At 41.7% G+C, this 19,830-nt stretch overlaps 2 protein-coding genes across 3 annotated transcripts; one reads left to right on the top strand and one right to left on the bottom strand.

Moving 5' to 3' along the window:
- Window positions 1-591: 591 nt before the first annotated feature.
- On the top strand, window positions 592-5,202 carry LOC308114404 (actin-related protein 2/3 complex subunit 5-A-like). Its single transcript, XM_080471269.1, has 4 exons — window positions 592-853; window positions 2,547-2,618; window positions 2,711-2,887; window positions 4,693-5,202. Exons 1-4 carry the CDS (start codon window positions 713-715, stop codon window positions 4,753-4,755), a joined length of 453 nt encoding a protein of 150 aa, XP_080327395.1. The 5' UTR covers window positions 592-712; the 3' UTR covers window positions 4,756-5,202.
- Window positions 5,203-7,384: 2,182 nt separating this feature from the next.
- On the bottom strand, window positions 7,385-16,911 carry rnf2 (ring finger protein 2). 2 transcript variants are annotated; one of them, XR_013936356.1, is made up of 10 exons: window positions 16,849-16,908; window positions 12,967-13,063; window positions 12,694-12,854; window positions 11,389-11,471; window positions 11,090-11,222; window positions 10,909-11,008; window positions 10,622-10,794; window positions 10,346-10,535; window positions 7,741-9,430; window positions 7,386-7,520 (listed from the first exon to the last, which is right to left on the bottom strand). XR_013936356.1 is itself a non-coding variant. In XM_080488603.1 (9 exons), the coding sequence occupies exons 2-9, from the start codon at window positions 13,051-13,053 to the stop codon at window positions 9,329-9,331; spliced, it is 1,029 nt and encodes a 342-aa protein (XP_080344729.1). In that variant the 5' UTR covers window positions 13,054-13,063; window positions 16,849-16,911; the 3' UTR covers window positions 7,385-9,328. The 2 variants fall into 2 exon arrangements, 1 of the variants encoding a protein (XP_080344729.1); XM_080488603.1 differs by having other exon boundaries at window positions 7,385-9,430; window positions 16,849-16,911.
- Between the last annotated feature and the right edge of the window lie 2,919 nt (window positions 16,912-19,830).

The following is a 19,830-nucleotide window of genomic DNA, read 5'->3' as shown; positions in this document are numbered from 1 at the left end:
CTATGACACACTGTGTTTTTAACTGGAAACCAAACTACTCTCATTTTTAGCTTCATACCAAACAAACGGCTCTATCCATCCATCCCACTTATCTAGTTCAGGGTCATGGGGTGCTGGAGTCATTCTCAATAAATACCCAGAGGTAACCCACATACACCCGTGTCAGAGTTGAAGCCATGACCTTGTCACTGTGAGGCAAGAACGCTAACCACTGTGCCACCAAGCGGCTGCCAAACTAGTCTAGTATTTCAGATTTTAACTTAATACCAAACAAACTAGCTTAATATTTATTTTTCTTAACCAAACACCATGACAACTATTCAAATGTTTAATGTGTTTAGATATCAAACAGACAAAATAGATTGCAGTTTGAATAGGAAATGTTCCAGGGTGGCCTGAACCAGCACTAACTATAAGCTTTATTGAATAGAAACGTCTTAAGTCCAACATTGAGACTATTTGTCTCCCTAAGTGACACATTTCCCCTTCATTCATCAGATCAGAAGTTAGTGTGTAATTCGTCTGTGTGCAGTACCACGCTGAGTCCAGCAGGGGGCGGCAGCGTGCGTCTCAAGCGGTGGCGTGCCGAAAGCAGGAAGTGGTTCTGACTCGGACTCGGAGTGCGGAAGAGGATCAGTGAGGAGTAGAAACGGACCGGACCGGCTGGATTTCTCTTGTTTCTCCCCTCTGACGCTTCACTCTAGCCGCCGACATGTCGAAGAACACCACCGAAGCCCGCTTCAGGAAGGTGGACGTGGACGAGTACGACGAGAACAAGTTCGTGGACGAGGAGGACGGCGGGGAGAGCCAGGGCGGTCCGGACGAGGCGGAGGTGGACTCTCTGCTCAGGCAATATCCTTCCAGGAGGTACGACCAGGTCCGACCTGAACCCCCGAGACCCTCAGCCGGTCCCAGGCGGGGGCTCAGGGGTCCACAGGGGGGGCTGTCACTGTGTTTCCGGGTGTCACAGAGGAGGGTGTGGCCCCTCCGGGACTGAACCCCCTCATTCAGACACATTCCTCCGGTTTGAACTCCTCTGGAGGTTAAAGTGGAGATCTGATGCTGAGAACTCACATTTATGACTTTAAATCTCGAGATCTGATAAAAAATAAAATAAAAACCACGAAGAAGTCAGGAAGAGGCTGTGTTGTTAGTTTCCCTTCATCAGCACCAGAGAATTTATACAAGTCATGAAGTTGACTGTCTCAGCAGTTTGTAATCCGGCAGTTTGTAATCCAGCAGTTTGTAATCCGGCTCTTCTTTGATGCAGAACAATGAGCAATAACAACAGCATGCTTTTATTAATGCGGTTATGGCAAGTTTTGTTTATTTTGATATTTGTAAATGGTGGCAAAATGTCAAAAACTTGTCATGTTGACTTGTTGTACAGTTTTTCTCTATCAGTAAAAACAAACTTAGAAATTATGATGATCGAAACCAAGAATGATATATTTTTGGGGAAAATCCTCAGCCTGTAAGAATAGATCAAATTTAGATCAAAATCTGTAAGAAACCACCTTGAATACGGTCCAAAACACCCAGAAACCAGATTGTAGTCAAGTCGATTAGCAGCTGGAAATTAGGTTAAAGTCAAACCATAAACTATTGAGAGTCAAAAAATAGGTGAAACCTAAAATCTATTCATCCATGCAGCTCCTCTATTATGCACAATGCTGTGCAATAACAACCAATGCCCAACCGCATGCTGTTGTTCATGTGTTTAGAAGTTTTGAGAAGAACTAGTCAAAGTCAAAAATGAGGTGAAACTTAAATCCATCCAGCTCCTCTTTCACGTCAAACACTGCAGTAACCGCCAGAGGCCTGTACTACGAACCGTGATAAACATATCCAGGCCCTCGCTCTGTTTCCTGGGTTGACTTATCCAGACGGGCGCGATCCTGATCAGCGTTACTCCGGAGCAGGTTATCAGCTCATATCGATGCTCACCAGGTAGATCAGGCAGCAACCTCACTGTGAAACGTGACTTGTCCCTATGGAAACGGCTCAGTTCCAGAGAGGCTCCAAGGCTTTCAATGGAAACTTGGTGTGATGAGTGGAAAGGAGACGAATGGGATATTTTTTTTTCCCCACAGTTTTTTGGTTGTTTTTTTTTCGGAACCCGTTAACGTCCCGTATTCTTAAGCCCTTGGTCCTTTAGATGATGACAAATCATCCCTGAAAAATGGCATGCAATTAGGGCGAGTAGTTGGTAAAATCCATGCGTACAAACCAATAACTAATTAAATACACGCAAACCCAACTTTGTTGGCGAAGGTAATGACAGTCGGACACTCGAGTCAACTGGGTCTAATAACAGTGAGAATCCACACAGTCCAGTCTGAAAGCAGTTCAGAATCAGGTTTGAATCAGTGGAGATGGAGGCAGACTGTCACTGGCGTTTTCTTGATGTGAGTCAAAAGGGAAGAAGCTCACAGATGTGATGACTAAATAAGGAAGTGTTTTTTTGGTGTATCTCCGTTCTTTGTGTGTGTGTGTGCGCGCGTGTGTGTGTGTGTGTGTGTTCTCCTTGACCGGCGCTCTGCACAGGTAACATGAGCGGCGCTCTGGTCGCCGTCCTGAAGAACCCGCCGATCAACACCAAGAACCAGAACGCCAAGGTAAACGCCGCCGAGCCCCTCCTCCCCGCATGTGTTCCGTATTCCCGCCCGTGTGCCCGACCCTCAGCGTGTCCGTGTGGCGCGGCGTGCAGGACCGAGCGGAGATGCTGGTGGTCAAGGTGCTGAGCAGCTTTAAGAGCAGCGACATCGAGAAGGCGGTGGGCTCCCTGGACCGGGCCGACGTGGACCTGCTCATGAAGTACATCTACAAAGGCTTCGAGAAGCCGTCGGACAACAGCAGCGCCGTCCTGCTGCAGTGGCACGAGAAGGTGAGGAGATCCTCCATGTGGCCCGCCGAGACAACTGGGAAACCGCCGCACGGCGACGTTCCGTATGAGAACGCATAGTTTTTTTAACGTTTTCGCTTCAGAGACGTTTCGTGTTCACACGGCAACGTTTTGAAAACGATCTCGGTTTATGCAGAAACGCTGAGAACGATGTAGTTCGCCTGATGGGCCTCTAGTGGGTGCTGTTTACTGTGTTTGGATCGCCTGGACTCCCAGTGAATATTCTTCAGGTAGTTGTTATTTTCCGCGCATATGCCGTTGTCATGTAAACGGACGCCAAAAGCACAACGGAGGTTTTGCGTTTTCATTTGAAAATACTTGATTGAGCGTTTCATCTGCTTGACTTCATCAGCAGATTCTTCATAACCCGTCTCCTCCCGCCGTCCTCAAACTGCAGTGAAATAGCGTGCATGCAGAAGGCGTGTGCAACGTGTAAAGCTGGCACCAGGGGCTCCAATCCAGCCGACTGCATGACGTTTCTCGTTTGAAAAATGACAAATGGATGTTTCATTGATCCTGGAGGATATTTGAATTTCACGCTGCTGTAACAACAATCAAGATAACTAAATATAAATCTGCAGATAGAAACTAACCTTTAAACAGACAGAGAAAATATTGTCGCAGGTTTTATTTCATATTTAATTTAATCGTCTTCAGAAATTTTCAGTTCAGCAAAAAGAAAATAGGATGTATTAAAGAAAAAAGGAGGTTTTCCAAGATGAGATGTGATTATTCAACAGATCAAACCTAATTGATACCAAAATACTCAAACTGAGCTGTAAGTTTTCATCTTATTTCAGTGGTTGTTTCACAACGTTCAGATTTCAACTTGTGAAGTGATTGTCTCACAGCTTTTTAGGGGTTAACAGGGTAAAAACCTGCTGCGAGTTCTGACTTGCAAGGAGCTATGTGCTCAAGAATGTTTCCTTCTTTTCAGCCTGCAAAGAAAATTCAAAGGTTTGATGTTCAGTATGTGATTATGAAGCTAATAATCAGACTTTTTTTTTTTATCTGATTACTGTTGAAACAAACAGCTTCTTCTTTTAAGCACATAAATGAGATAAAAGAAGTGCATCAAAGTGACTAATTCTGATTGCTAATCTACATACAACTGTTTATGCATCTCTACTTCAGTTGTGTCTTCAGGGTGATATATTAGTGTTACTTTTATCGACATGTGTAATTGATTAGTCTGTTTTCAGGACCTATAAATGTGCTGGATGCTTTAAAAGTGCATTTTTCTCCCCGGTTTAGTCTTGCAGGCTCCTCCTTGCCTCCCTGTATCGTCTCCTGAGCTAAACAGCCTCCGTGACACTGAAGCCCTGTTTTACACCACAACGAATCCAAGTTACAGGAAGTGGATTGTGCCTGCTAGTCTAGACTGGGGGCAAAAAAACGCCCATCGCGGCTTGATCGCAACCACAGCCGTGGAGAAAAATCCACCTTTAAAAACATAGGTGACATTAACGGGTCCTTGTTGCCATGTCCACACAAACCAAAGACATGAATGTGTGTATTTATACAAAAGGGGATGAACACAAATGTAACACATTTTAACACGTTGCTACTTTAATAAGCAGGAAAAATATTATAAAACTGGATTCAAAGAAGCTGATTGGAGCTGGAGTGACAGTTTTGTGTGTGTGTGTGTGTGTGTGTGTGTGTGTGTGTGTGTGTGTGTGTGTGTGTGTGTGTGTGTGTGTGTGTGTGTGTGTGTGTGTGTGTGTGTGTGTGTGTGTGTGTGTGTGTGTGTGTGTGTGTGTGTGTGTGTGTGTGTGTTCCTGCAGGCGCTGGCGGTGGGAGGAGTTGGCTCCATCGTCAGAGTGCTGACCGCCCGGAGGACGGTGTAACGGTCCGGGAGCTGGAACCACGTGGCCACCGACTGATTTCTCACTCTTTCCCCCTCAGAGTGTCTCCTCTTCTTCTTCTTTTCTTTTTTTCTTCTTCTTCTTCTTCTTCTTCTTCTCTTTGACTCTGCTCAGCCACACCTCCGGCGTCAGGAGGTGCCGGCGCCTCTCGCCGCCCCCTCCTCCTCCTGCTCCTCCTCCTCCCTCAGCCGAAGAGGAGATGCACAGACTGCTGTTTCCCTGCCTTTGAGCCCAGTGCATGCTGGGATTGGCTCATCGTTCTCTGAACACGATGTGTTCATTGACTCATTCTTTTTTTTTTATTTCTACTTACACCGGACCCGAGCGGCTCGGTGGAGCTCGGCTTCCATGTCGCTCTGCTCACGGTTCTTTTTTTTCTTTTTTCTTTTTTATAGGTGAAAAAAACCCATTAAAAGCGCTGAACTCTCATTCGTGTGTTCTTCTTGTCTGGATCAAGTTTGTTGATCTTACACCAGTTTTCCAAAGCAGAAAAAAATTTATCTGGGGTTATGAGGGGATGGATGCCTTTTCCCAGCATGATGTCATTCCTTTTAGAATAGATATAAAACTATAATTATGTCAACCAAACACTAAACTTTGGAACTGAATCGCATATAAGTTTAATGGAGACAAATTCAAACAATAAAGACCCATTGGATATTTCAAATTTTGAGGGATCTAATTAAAAGGAGAAAAGTTTTTATACCCTGTGGAGCTTATAACTGGCAAGGGGGAGTAAAAAAGACCAATTTATTGTGTAAATGGGTGATAAATTCATAAAAGGGTCCTTAAACTGTGTGATTACAGCAGCAAAAGAAAAACTACTGGCTTGTGTGGGGAAAAAAGTGCCCGAAAAGACTGAAAACATCTTTATCTGTAGAATAATAGAATATAAAAATTAAAAAGGTCTAAATGAAACGGCAACAGTTGGAGACGTCAAACATTACGGATAAATAATTATGACAAAGGTGAACTTCTTAACGATGTATTATTACTTTGCTGCAAACAAAAACAGACCGAGATTTATAATTATTTATACATGTAATTAACATGAGTTTGATAGCCCTGATTTAAATGCAACAAAGTGAAAATGTGCTAAGAAATGAGTTCCTATCAGCGTTATACAAACTATATGGGCTGTGGGACACAGTGTGGTTTCAGCTCTAATTCAGTTTCATGTATATAACTCAAAAGAAATGAATAAATTAAAGAAATATTCCATCATGTTTTGCTTCTGTGTCTCGTTCGAGTTAGTCTGATATGAAGTCACGCTCGGGTCTGTTATACTGGACGACACTGACATCTAGTGGCAGACGGGAGTCACAGCACTCATTTCAGAGTCGGAAATCCAAATCTGCATGTTCACTCACAGACTTCATGTGACATAAATTTACTGATCTGGCATCTACCTCAGGGGCGGGTAACTCTTTTAAATGAAAAATTAGCACTACTATCGAGGGCCGAGACTTAAGTTGACTTGACTTTTACTCAATAATTATCTCTTAATAAAAAGCAGGGTTGTTTTTGGGGGGTTTTTTACACATATGTTTTGAGCCACTGCGTCACTTTTTCCTTTTCCAATCTGTCTGGCAATCATAACTTGAGAAAATATGTCATTAAAAATATTTTTTCATTAAGCATCATTTTCATTTGATTGATGATTTCCCGGTGGCACCCCGAGGAACACTCCTGCAGAGCTAAAGAGCCACAAATGGCCTGTGGGCCTTATGATGCTCATGTCTGACCTGATTCTCACGGGCAAGAAAAGCTTTTAAAGGCTAAAAATCCACACGAACATGGTGGGATTCTTTCAAAACAATTAATTTTTTTGTCGCCCTAATAATTTAATCATGACTATTTATGTAAAATCTGCCAATACCATAATAATTGTGACAATTTTAACTGTAATAAAGCCAATAATGGTAAAGAGATTTCATTTTACTGCTTTTCCGCCACTTACGTAATCCCCAAATCGCTTCATCACATTCACACACACACACATCTGGTGTTTAATCCATCTATTGGGAGCTGTTTGGGGTTCCATGTCTTGCTCACGGACACTTGAGCCAATAATGTAGTGACAGAATATTAGAAAATAATCTAACAATAATCTAACAAGTCAATTACTGAACTATTACCTGCCAATCTTTACCAGGACTACTTTGTCCGAGTATTAAGCTGACAGCCTAAAGTGGAGATCCTAATCATCTGTGGCTGCTTTTCTTCCTTCCCATTTGTAAGGAGGTTTGGTTTTATTCACCAGATTTTAACTTCCCCCTGGTGGCTTTAAGTGACTCGGGCTCAATAAATCAATACAGGATGTCAAGATAAAAAGGCTCAGCAACAAAATCCTGCAAGTGATTAGAGCGGTTGGATTAAACAATTGCTTTTATATTAGCACTAACAACAGGAAGAGCACTTATCCTATACCTATTTTAAACAATACTGTCACATTACAATGGATTTTTTACATTAAAAATTACCCAAATTACTCCATTATTTGAAGGAATCGGGTTATTTGATGAGGATTTCAGGCGCTTCATTCTCAGATTGTATTTACTCTTCGAAAACGGTGAAATAAATAGCGGCTCAATGAGACAGAAAGCAGGCGCAGCGTGCTCCATGTTGATCACACAAATTCAGATTTATTGTCCAAACAGAAAAATGCAGTATACAGGTAATACACACTCACACTGGTACCGGATGAGACAGGAGAGTAGCTGTGACTGAAGGAGGTTCGAATGAGTCTGTGAAACCAACCAGCTCTTCAGCCTGGACTAAAGTTAACCCCGGGAGTTCCACCGGGTTCTGTGTTTGGGCCCCTACCGACCACGTGTTCTTCCTGAACTTTACTCGAGGAATGTGACGACGTTGTGCTGTGAACACACTTGACTATCAGCTCCCACGGACAGTCCTCTTCCGTTTGTGCAGTCCTCCGCCGTTAGTGTTCGTCTGCATTGGTTTCACCTGTGAAAGCTCGAAAGCCACTTCGGTTCTCTGGAGTGTTTAATCAGGAACATTCACACGCCTCCGTTCGCATCTGCTTTTGTTTAAAAAGGTGCAGTAGGTCAGGATTTAGTGGCTCGACGTTCGCATTATGAGTCGAGTTTCACTGAAAAGCACAAGTGTTCCATCCATCAGTATGGACATTTACAACGTGACTCAATACACCATCTAGTGGTACAAGAAAAAGAAAAAAAAACAACTACCCACAGACAACCTGTAAACTAATAACCAGACATATATGCGTTGCGTTCAAGTCGTGTGAAGCCACAAGAGAGCGTAGTCACTATAATGTTGAGTGACAAAAGTAAATGTGAAGACCTCCCCCTGGTGGCTTGTTGCGGTATAAGCAACAATCTCCACCCACTTTGTCAACAAAGATTAAGCTTTAAGGATTTCACACTCTAAATAAAAAAATATGTCAGCCATTTTTTGTGAAGTCTTGTCTGCAGGATGATCATCGCCACAAGGTGGCAGCACTTTCACCTCATATTCCAGCTTCACTTTGTGTTAAAATCTATTGCAATTAAAGAAACTCCTCTCGACCCATTTAACTCATGATTAGGTCGACTTATAGAGAACGGCTACGGCGCAGCTACGCATTAGCGTCATTTCGAAACTCCTACATTTATTGAACATAAAGCCACTTTAACGTTAACTAAAACATAAATTTTTTTAAGCAACAGCGTCGTATTTATTGACCAAATAATTGTCTTTTAATTAAGGTGTGGCCACAACTAATCCCATCAAGTAATACCACTTTAGACCATCGGGTGGTGTATAGAGTCATTCTCATTGAAGTACCAAAAAAAAATAAAAATGAAAAAACCAACAATACTGAAAGATGGCTCACGACTGCAATCTACGCGTTTCCTGCTGCACCTTCAAACAACCGCTGTTCAAGATGGACGCCCTTCATCGGTAAGAGGTGAAATACTGTCATGGTGGGTCCGTCTCTGCGGGGCATTTCGAGGTACCGTCCAATCATACACACATTCTCACCCCCCCGCCCCCCACATACACACACACATACACGGCTTCCTCTCATGTTACAAAAAGACATTTATAAAAGGACGAGCCATAGAGAGCAGCCACAGATATTAGAGAACAGTTTGTTCCTACAACAGATCAGTGCAGCAGCCACCAGATTCTCTCGAACTGGTTTCCAGTTCGCCACATGCGTTGCACAGCTGGAGCGCAGCTGCTCTCCGAAGCTTCAGATCGCCCGCGACGTCCGACTCCCAGAGCTCGGGAGGCCGCGGAGCGAGCCCGCCGCTGCTGCACTGACCTGCTACCTTCTACTGAGGAAAAGATAGAAAGAGACACAGGAAGATACAGAGTATATAAAACACAGTTATTTTTTTTGCTTTTTACAAGAGTCCTTTTGAGGGTTTGGGGAAAAACCCCCGCTCATCTCCTTCAGACGCACACTCTCCTCTTGTTCGTGTGCGGAGTTGTAACCAAGTCCATCACTTCACTTCCTACTGGTGACAGGGTGTGTGTGTGCGTGTGTGTGTGTGTGTATGTGTGTGTATGTGTGTCTGAGACGAGTCTACTTGTGCTCTTTAGTCGGGGCAAAGTAGAGCTCCATGGGCTTGTTGACCTTCCAGTACTTTTCACTGACCAGCTCCAGAGAGAAGGACCCGTTCAGGACCTGTGGACACAATCGCAATCGTTCAGTTTCACTCCGTCACAACCGGAATCCAACAAACACAAGCGACTACAGGCCAATAAACTCCTCTGAGGAAAAAAACGGATGGATGACTTCGCGAGTCGGGATGACGAGTATGGATGGGTACCTTTCACATTTGTATTGACATGGTACCGATACAGGTACTCAGCAGTACCAATTTTAGGTACTTTTGTGTGTGTTTATGTGGTATTAAATGTTAATTTGCGTGTTAATAAAATCTAAAAAGAAATGTCAATTTAACATATTAAATTCTCAATATGTAAACGTATTTAAGAAATATATCAAAACAACATCCAACTATTTGTATTGTAACATCACACTGAACACTGAACTACTAATACAGTGGTGTTTTTCTTATTAATGCACAAATTAAAACCAAGCTCCACCTCCTACTCTTCCTCTTTCCTCTGGAAACATTGTGTGAAAAGTGGTGCTGTCCCTTTGAGCGCTGCATTGCTCCGTTCACTGCTGCAGCAAACGACGTCATTACCCTCGCTGGGATTTATATGGCGCTTTTTTTCAAGCCGACTCAAAGCCCGCACAGAGAACATCATTCATTCACAGCCAACATTCATACAAGGCAATGCGGGTAAAGTGCCTTGACCAATGACATTGATGGAGTGGAATTCGAACCGCCAACCCTCCGGTTATTGGACGACCAACTCTACCACTGAGCCAATGATTGCCACAATGCTGCATTCAAGTCCACCTCGGAAAAATCGCCTATTCTTCCACTCCTTCACAGTCTCAAGGACACGTTTAGGTACCGAAACATGGTACCGTTGGATTTTTTGTGAATCGACACTCACTTCGGTCGGCACCCGTCCCGACTAACGAGGGGTTGGGCCCGACCCCGCGGGAGGCGTTTGTACTCACAGTGAACTGGTTTCCAGCAGTGGGGATGTAGATGGTGTACTGTTTCTCCGACGCTGCCTCCACGTTGACGGGACTGGCCTCGGCGTTTCTTCTCAGCTCCTCCAGCGCCAGCCGCACAGCCAGGTACTTGGACAGGTGGTCCACTGTGGCGTTCCCGGACGTCTTGATGTAGCGAGGGACGAACTCCACGCTGCGTGGCGATGAAGGGGGGGGGAGACAGTAAAAGGTGAGCAGAGCTCCACGCGACTGGACCTTGTGCGTCTCGGGCGCGTTTACCTGTTGTGGCCGTCGTCCTTCTCCATCAGGGTGGGATGCGGCCGAAACACCAGCTCTATTTCGCTGGCGCCGCCGTCGATCACGGAGTCCCCGCCGCCGTTCTCGGCCGCGTTGTCCATGTCTAAACCGCTGTCGTCGCTCGTCTTGGTGCGCTTGATGCTCGGACCGGCCTCCTGCAAGTCCACCACATGCATTCAAAATCATTGAAACAAGGGAAACTTGACGTCCACACGGAATGGACGCTTATTCCCAGCTGGAAGTGACATGAAGAGGTTGTGAATAAATACCTGGTTGCTGTGGACGGAGGCGTTGCTACAGTGGGAGGAGTCTCCGTTGTCCTCGGCGCCGCTGCCGTTCTCCACCGTGTGTCTCTTGCCGCGCTGCAGTCTGACAAAAACAAAAGGAAATCCATTGTGTCGGTGGGATTGGTTAGTTTGTATTTAACGCGGCCGAAGTGCCGCAGCTCACCTGGTCATAGCCTGTATCTTCAGCCCTTCTTCTATGCTGTGGGACAACGCTTGCTGGTTGTTGTGTTTGCTGATGCGGGCCAGAACTCTCTCCTGGTGGGCTTCGTACTCGTCGCGGCTGGGATAAATCTTACCTGGAATCAAACGCAATGCGGCTGTGTCTTTCTGCATCATCATAGAACATCATTACCAAACAGCGGATTCAAACCGTGACACTTTAACCTGCTAAATTGAGACACCCGGGGAGTTGAAACGGATTCTTTAAGTGCTGATTCATCACATTTCTTCCTTTTTACTTACTTATGAGAGCATCGAAATTAGGGTCTGGGCGCAGCGACCGTTTGGACACGAGCTTCTTGCGACAGGTGGGACACTCTTTGTTTCTGCAAAGACGAAGAATCATGTAGGGTTTTTTTTGGTTTGTTTTGTTTTTTTAAACTGTGCACATCATCATCAATGCAGCTCCGGAGTCACATGTGGCTGTTCAACCTCTCTGGAGCAGCTTTTGTGTAAATAAACATTTTGTTTTTCATTTTCTTTTTATTTGCATGTAACATTGATTTTCAAAGATGATCTAATCTCCAGCTATAAACAGCTAAAAAAAAAAAAAAAAAAAAGAGGATAAAATAGCTAAACAAAAAAGAAAACTTCAAATACAGGAAAAATTATGGAACTAAAATGAATTAACTGGCGACTTCAGATTTTTATTTGCATGAAAAGGAAAATAAAAAGGAAAAAACAAACAATGGAAAACAGAAAAGATGGGGAAAAAATAAACAGAATGGAAAAAAGGAAAAACATGAAAGGAGAAAAAAAGGGTATAATGTATAAGTTCTAAAAATTAGGACGCATGCAGCAGCTGCAAACAGATAAATAGAAAAAGCAGCTAAAATAGCAAAGATCCATAAAATGTGGGATAAACCATGAAAAAAAAAAAATAATCACTAAAAATGGCTACAAGAGCTTAAATAGAATACAGTATATCTAAATTACAGCTGTATGTAAAGCAGTTTTATTTTTCAGATGATTTTTATTAATTTCCCATAATTTAATGTTTTGTGGCTCCAGGCAAATTTTATTTTGTGGAAAATCATGAAAACAGCTTTTTGGTGACGAAGAAAAGATGGAAAAATTAGTCTGACATCTTAAAATCCACTTTCAAAAAAAAAAAAAAAAAAAAAAAAAAAAAAAAAAAGCAATCACTAACAAACACCTGCGATATCTGCAGGAGGTAGAAATCTAACCAATTCAACAAGACATCTATGAAGTAAAGACGCGGAGGAGCTCAGAGAACCAGATGACCATTTCGTCATTTTCAATGAAATAATGTGGGAATTTCTGGAATTTCATGTTCTTTTAAGAAAGGGGTTGCTCTCTGGCCGGACCACAGGTTGGACCGCTCCAGGGTTGGTTCTGGACTGCTAACTGAATATTCCTGGTGTAGTGCTTCATCTGACCCTCGTTTTAAATAGAGAAGAAAAAATAGAAATAATAGAAAACATCCGATCTCTGAATGGACGCAGAATTACATCGGAGCTAAACACTGGTGGACACACACACGCTCCCACCAACACACACACGCCCCCCCCTGACTTCCACACTCACCCGGATCTCAGAGCTGTGATGATACAATCGGCGCAGAAGCGGTGCAGACATTCTTTGGTGGTCATCGTGTTCTTCAGCATGTCCAGGCAGATGGGGCACATGAGCTCGCTGTGGAGGGACCGGGGCGACACGGCGATCTCCAGCCCGTCCGTTATGGCCTCCTGCGTGAGGAGGCGGCGGCGGCAGGTCAGCACTCAAGACACACAGAACACAAAGAGACGACGGGGCGAGGGGCGCCATGTTCTTCCGGCCCGAGGCGGCGTGGCGCGTTACCTGTGGGGTCCTCTGCAGCTCGTACAGGCTCAGCTCCCAGGTCTTGCTGAGGGGCTGCACCCCGTTGGTCTGAACCGTCTGCGTCATCGCTGCAACACTGCAACAAAGACGAGCGAGTGGGATCTTATTAGCAACGGCATTAGCTCTCTCTGAACAAACATCAGGCGACTTTAAAAACCTTCAACCTCAACCATTAGAAACAAAAAAAAATCTGGGATCTAACTAAATATGCTATAATATTCACGTTCATTTGCAAAAAAAACACATGAGAAAAATATAATTTACACTCGGGATGCACCAAAACCTTTTTTAAAGTACGGGTAAGAACCTTCAGCTAGGTAGTGATGCGAGTACTTTTTAAATGCCGTTAAGCATAATTTATACTCCATACGGACACGATACACGAAGGCCGTGCGCTGCAGAGCCCGACTGAAATGCGCAGATTGTAAGTTTGTGTATGCGTTAAAGAAAAACTAGTCAAAGAAAAGTCTTGGCTAATTGATATTCAATCATCGCTTGCAAAATATATTGTGTTTATTTAGACACATTTGAAGCCATTAGTTAAAAAACAAACAAACAAAAAAACACGTATTGGATTTTAATTTGTCCTGAAGTTGGAGACACATTCTATGGTTCATTCAGTGCAAGTTAATGTACATTTATATATGGTGCATTGCTCCAGCGGACTGATTACAAGCGACCAGAGAGATTTAATGAATTCAAAAAAGAAAAAAAAAATAGAGAAAAGTGGATGCAGGCGATAATAATAGAGAATAGGAAACTGAATAATAGAGTTTTTGCTACAGGTGTAAACTCCTTTTCTAGATGAAAAGTATCAGTGGAATTTGGGGCATAATGTCAATCCACTTGATTAAAACCACTTTATATTGATTCAAAACAATTTAAATGACTGAAATTAATTGGATCTGCCATAATTGACTCAATGAATTAACTTCCGTCCGGTGAATTTCTCTAAATTGACCTCGATCAATGTACACTTTCATAAACTGTGAAAAACGTTAAAGCCAAACAAACAAAACATGAAACAGTTGATGAAAGTGAACATTATGAACTCCAGACAGGAGGTGGCGAGAGCAGAAAAAAAAGAAACCCTGTATTTTAATGTTTCATTTTGAAATGGTCTTTTAAATCATGTTTGTACCAATGAGTTATTTTTCTATCAAATGAACGTGGGCACCACTTCGGCTGATATTTTCGCCAGGTCAATCAAAACAATAAATAAAAGGCAGACTGCAAATACAGCAGAATATATATTCTGATGTGATCATTTGTTATTCACCTCAAAACTTGGATTGTAAGAGAGTTTCTAAACCTGAAATGTAAAGCTTTTTTTTTTTTTTTAACATAGAAATCTACTTATTAATAGAGTCAATAACAAATGACACCCAATTTATTCATAGTTTATATATAAAAAGTACATTTGGGATCTTAATCTATAGCCTGGTAACAGGACCATTATTTATTCTGAAGCCAAAATGAACAAACGACAATAATGCAACATGACTGCGATGTGATTTTGCAGTAATTTACACAAACGTCATCACTTTAATATATGCAGCTAACATTTTCTTTCGGAACAAAATTGTCGAACATGTTGACCAAAGATTTAATCTGGCTCAAAGATGTTAAGAAAATAAAGAAGCCACCTGGATGAGGGGTGAAGTGTCATCCAGGACGTTAACAAGTCCACCTCATCTGATTTGATTGTGGCAATTTAAAAAAAAAAAAAAACTCATTAACTGCAATCATGTTTGAAGTGAGCGTGTATTTCTTATTACAATAAGAAGAAGTGAAATGTTAAAAGTTGTTGGTATCTAAAGGTTACTGTGCTATTATTTCACGACCACATCCAGTGAATGTGGACCCTGGACGGAAATGTGAATGTGTGTGTGTGTGTGTGTGTGTGTGTGTGTGTGTGTGTGTATGTGTGTGTGTGTGTGTGTGTGTGTCACAGCTCCTGTTAATAAAGCTTAAAGGGCAACAAATCATGAGCAGCATTCTTGTCCCCATCCTGCTTTATATAAATCTGAGCATAACTATATATATATATCTATATCAGTTTATCACTGCCGCCACGTAGTTTATAACTGTAAAACTGTTTCGTGAAGCACAGATTTGCACCATAAATCTGTCCCGCATCACATTCGACGTATGGTTTGAGGACTGGATTCTGGCTGGACTCCAGCTCGTCTTTGTTCAAGTCTGGTTTCAGGACATTATGGCTTTGGTTCAGATCGCTTTCTGGACTGCGTTTAGTTTTATATTCTGGCCGTTGTTGCTTTAGTGGTCTCCAACTGATTTTGGCAAGATTCTGATGGGAATTCTGACTAATCGTATCAAGTTTTCACTTCTGGACTGAGTTTCCACAGGTTTCTAATGAGACCTACACTCATCTTCGTCTGTTTTTGGTCACGTTATCTGGTAGATCGGCTGCTTTCAGACTGGCATTTGTCAAATATTTTTGGGAATGTCTTAAGCCTAGTCTTGACCTGCTTTTTTGGTCATATTTTACGCAAGTTTCTAACTCATTCTAACCGACTTTGCACCTATTATTTAAAACTTAATTCAGTCTTTTTATTTTCTAACTGTATTTACATTGTTTTCAAACAGCTATTGGCTTAGGCTGTTAAAGTTTACTACATATAGTAGTTCTGAATGGTTCTTGGGTGGTTTCAATCTGGCCGGTGGAGGTTTTTGAGGGATTGTGGTTAAGTCTCAAGTTTCAAATCATGTCATTCGCAGCTACCACAAATTCTTGGGAGTAAAATCCTTTGGGCTAACTGGACCAGATTGATTGATTAAAATCAGACTAGTTCCTAGCTTCTCGTGCCAGTAAGAAGTTCCAGGACTGCTCATGCCTTTAGTGTTATAGTGACTCTTTTCAGCCTGGTGGTCTGGTGTTTGGGTCTCGACCTTACAGCAGTTCCAAACCAAAATACCTTCCAGATGACCACCGGTTTGACCCTCAGTGGCCTGAATATCTGCCTCTGATACATCTATAACCTCTCAGAACTGGAGATGGGTTAATGAAGTAAATCTGATTGTAATATACACACACACACATCTTGGAGATTATATTCTGGAGATCACATGTGAGAGATGAGGGGTGGAAAGTGGTGGTGATCCAGATTAACCCACACTGTGTAGCTTTTTAGATTACAAACATTTTCTCTATTTCCATACAATGTGGAGACAATGAAGAACTTGGTGTTTTTGGGATTCACAGATTAGATTCCGGCTATAATAATGTACACCGCACTCATAAATCCATGTCAATAAACACAGCCTACATGCTACGGCTAATCCAGCTCACATATGTTCATTTCAGCTCGGGTTTTACATCAGTTACACGGCCTGTGCTCGGAAGGCGATAACTGATTAAATCAACTTTAGTATAGATTTTTTTATTAGCAGTCGTTAATAATATATATTTTTTTTTAAAAAGACCCCCGCGCTAAAGCTAACAGGCTAACTAGCTACCAAAGGGAATCAGCTATTCTTCGTGGGCAGAATAAACCAGGATTACAAAGAAAACACGGGGAGGGAGAGGGATCCCCTTCGTCTGTGTCGAAGCTGTGAGAACTGTGAAATAACCGGCCATCGTTTAAAATATTTCAGGGTATTCGTGCATGTAATTTGTCGCTGTGACAGAGGAGAGGAAAAAAAAAAAAAAAAAAACAACAGATCCGACGCACCAAATCTCCCAAAGCAGAGATGTATGTCTGCACTACCGGCCCTTTCAATTTCTCCCGATTTATAGCAGTCGGAAACTCTTCCAAGGATTTTATTTAATGCACAGATTCCCTCCAACATGTGTAAGAATGTAAAGCTTTGTTTAGATATTATTGTTTGTCTACTTACATTTCAGTGGAGGCACGAGCCGTTCAGCCAGCGCGTTTAGGTGAAGGCAATATGGACGGGGCTGAGGGAGCGGTGCATGCTGGGAAATGTAGGCGAAGCGGATATAACGTCACGGTCAATACAATAACAACAAATGAAAATTTTTATAATTGAATAAAATTCGAAATCAAGCAGATATAAAAGTGTTTATACGACATACATTATTATCATTATCATTATTATTATTATTGTTACCTTTGCCAATGAAAGAGAAAGTTATGTTTTCATCTACGTGTATTTATTTATTCATTTATTTGTTTATTGGTTTGTGTGCATGTATTTTACCAACTTGTCGAAAAACTATTAACCCGAATTGCATAAAATGTTCAGGGGTGATTTTTTCATCATCCAAGGACCAATCGATTACATTTTGGGACGTTAACGGCAAACCATTTCCTAATAAATCCTAAAAAACTGCAAAAGAAATGTCCCATAGAAAGCGGCTGGGAAAGGCACCTCATGAAGGAGATCAAAGGAGATTGAAAAGACTATATTTGTATTTGGCAATAGAAAAAAAATTGAACTGAATCATAGTTGCTAAATCTGGCATTTTTATGTAATTCATTCCTCAGTTTTTTGTGTTAATCAAGTAAATCATCAAAAAACATTTTCATCATTAAATATTAACTTCCCTTTGAATGATTATCCTGAAGTCATTGCAGAACAACATCACAAATATATTGTGCATCTGCTTAAATTATATTATCACACTATCTGACAAAGCAGAATTCAGAGAAACCTGTTTTTTCGGCAAGGTGGATTATTGCAACAGTGTGTTTACAGGTCTCAGTAAATGATTTGTCAGACAGCTGCAGCTCATCCAGAGTCCTCATCAAAACAAAGAGGGTGAAGCACGTTACACCGGCTGCCTGCGTGTCAAAGGATCCACTTTAAATCTGTGGAACAAACTTCCTGAATACCCGAGGACTGATTAGAGAAATACTGATTTGTCTACCTATCTTTGTCAGGTTTCCATACTGGAAAATCACTTTTTTTTCTGGGGGGAAAATGTCACACTGGATGTTTCAAAAAGTCATATTTGAGGTATCAAAAAACTTTGTGTTATACAATTAAGCTTCTTGGTGTCATCCAGAAGAGGAAAAAAACTATTTGAATGGTTACTGTCTCTCTCTCGCTATAGAATTCAGACTGTTAAGTAGAAATACACTCTTTGACAGTTCAGTTGTTGTGTCTATTTTTTTTTTCAAAATACAGTGAAATGTCCAAAAACTTCTCCTACAGCTGTTGCATTATGCATGTTTTTACAAACTTTCCATGAAACTGAAACTTTTGAAAGAATAAATGAAGCAAAAACAAAAAAAAAATCTCAATTACAAACACATTGAATTGGAAACACAATGCGGGAAAGAAGTAATCACCTGCAGGGACACACAAACCAACCACCAAGAGACTAGACAGTGATGACTAAGAGGACAAACACAATAATCAGAAACACACTGCAACAGGAGTAAGATGCTTACTGAAGTATACATACCAACACTTAGAGAGGTGCTTATTATTTCTGTGTAGAAGGATACATCAACTATGTGTTCTCCTAACTCATAAAAAAAGGCACATGATTCATTTTAGACTAAACCTCAATGAGAAATTGACAAATTAAAAAGTCATGTCTCATTTCTGTTTTCAGAAGTACAGAGGTGCAGCATGTAAGACTTCAGTAACATCTATTTTATGCACTGTTCGGTGATGAATCACTGTAGCAGCAAGTCTCTTTCCTCAAGCGGCAGTCAGAATATTGGCAGTTTGCCTTTCAGTGTGATGACCCAGGGCTGTGTCTGCAAGTGGGTGAGCTGCCTATTAACTTCCATGTCTCTTCAACAGCTGATTGCCACTCACTAGATTTGGAGCACCTGGCCTGCTGCTCTACAAGGCTGTAAAAACACCTTTGAAAAAGGTTGGGGCTATTTGTATGGTGCCAATAACAACATAGTCATCACAAAGCAATCTTTTAGAGAAAAACATGACTATTTCACGTGGAAAATGATCAGGGGTGATTTTACGGTCGAACTCATGTGGAGTTCCTCAAGGCTCCATTCTGGGCCCACTTCTGGATGTTACGTATAGATGGATATTGATCTTTGGTCTTGTATTGATTATTTGATGTCAGACCCAAATGATTAAAGTAGAGATGCACCAATATCACATATTTAAAGGATGAGTACAAGTAATGAAGTATCTGACCCGATACCCAGTACTGGTATCGGTATCGGTGCATCCCGATTTTTTGGTCTACAAATAAAACAAAGGGATTAGCCTCACTATTTGAATACTGTTTGAGGGGAGTATACAGTATATCGTGCATATTGATATTGAGAGCTTTTTTGTTTTAGAAAACCAAATAATTTTAGTCTTTTAAGCTGTTTTAGCAGTTTTTTCCATTTCATATGGTTTTAGCTTTAGCCCCCCCAATTTTAGCCAAGAGTTCAAAGTCTTGTTGAAAATGACTTTGTGTGCATAGATAAAATGAAAACAAGATAAAATGTTTATTTAGGTATAATTTTGTGAAAGGTTCAGGGAGCCGCTACAGAAGGGCCAAAGAGCCACAGGCTGCAGACCCCTGCTCTGTAGACCATCCTGCTCTATAGAAGAGAAAAAGAGTTTAAACTTTTAATTTTTTTTTAAACGAAAAACAAACTTTATTTTAATAATGGTAGCGGTAACAACAACAACAACAACAACAATGATAATAATTCAGGTTGTTGTATTCAGAGTTGTTTTACACATATTGAAGACAATAATATACAAAAATGAAAGAATAGTGAAACTATGAAAACATAAACAAATCACGTCACGTGACTCCTAAGTGGCGCCTGGTGAGGCGTGCGCGTGCGCGCGATGAGCACGAGAAGGCTTAGTTCGCTCTGTAAAAGAAAAAAAGAAAGAAAGAAAAAAAAAAGAAAAAGAGGGCGGGTCGAAATGGGA

The sequence above is a fragment of the Lipophrys pholis genome (assembly GCF_963383615.2).
Source record: "Lipophrys pholis genome assembly, chromosome: 1".
Classification (NCBI taxonomy): Eukaryota; Metazoa; Chordata; class Actinopteri; order Blenniiformes; family Blenniidae; genus Lipophrys; species Lipophrys pholis.
Note: the sequence above shows the minus strand (reverse complement) of the source record. Positions and strands in the feature narration are given on the sequence as shown.

Bases quoted from the DNA above. Each gene is read 5' to 3' on its own strand.
- rnf2 (XM_080488603.1), bottom strand. From the start codon at position 13,053: ATGACGCAGACGGTTCAGACCAACGGGGTGCAGCCCCTCAGCAAGACC. The intron at 12,855-12,966 runs GTAACGCGCCAC...CTCCTCACGCAG, and splicing joins AGCTGCAGAGGACCCCACAG to GAGGCCATAACGGACGGGCT. The intron at 10,795-10,908 runs GTATTTATTCAC...GTGGACTTGCAG, and splicing joins CCTCCGTCCACAGCAACCAG to GAGGCCGGTCCGAGCATCAA.
- LOC308114404 (XM_080471269.1), top strand. From the start codon at position 713: ATGTCGAAGAACACCACCGAAGCCCGCTTCAGGAAGGTGGACGTGGAC. The intron at 854-2,546 runs TATCCTTCCAGG...GCGCTCTGCACA, and splicing joins TGGACTCTCTGCTCAGGCAA to GGTAACATGAGCGGCGCTCT. The intron at 2,619-2,710 runs GTAAACGCCGCC...CGCGGCGTGCAG, and splicing joins CCAAGAACCAGAACGCCAAG to GACCGAGCGGAGATGCTGGT.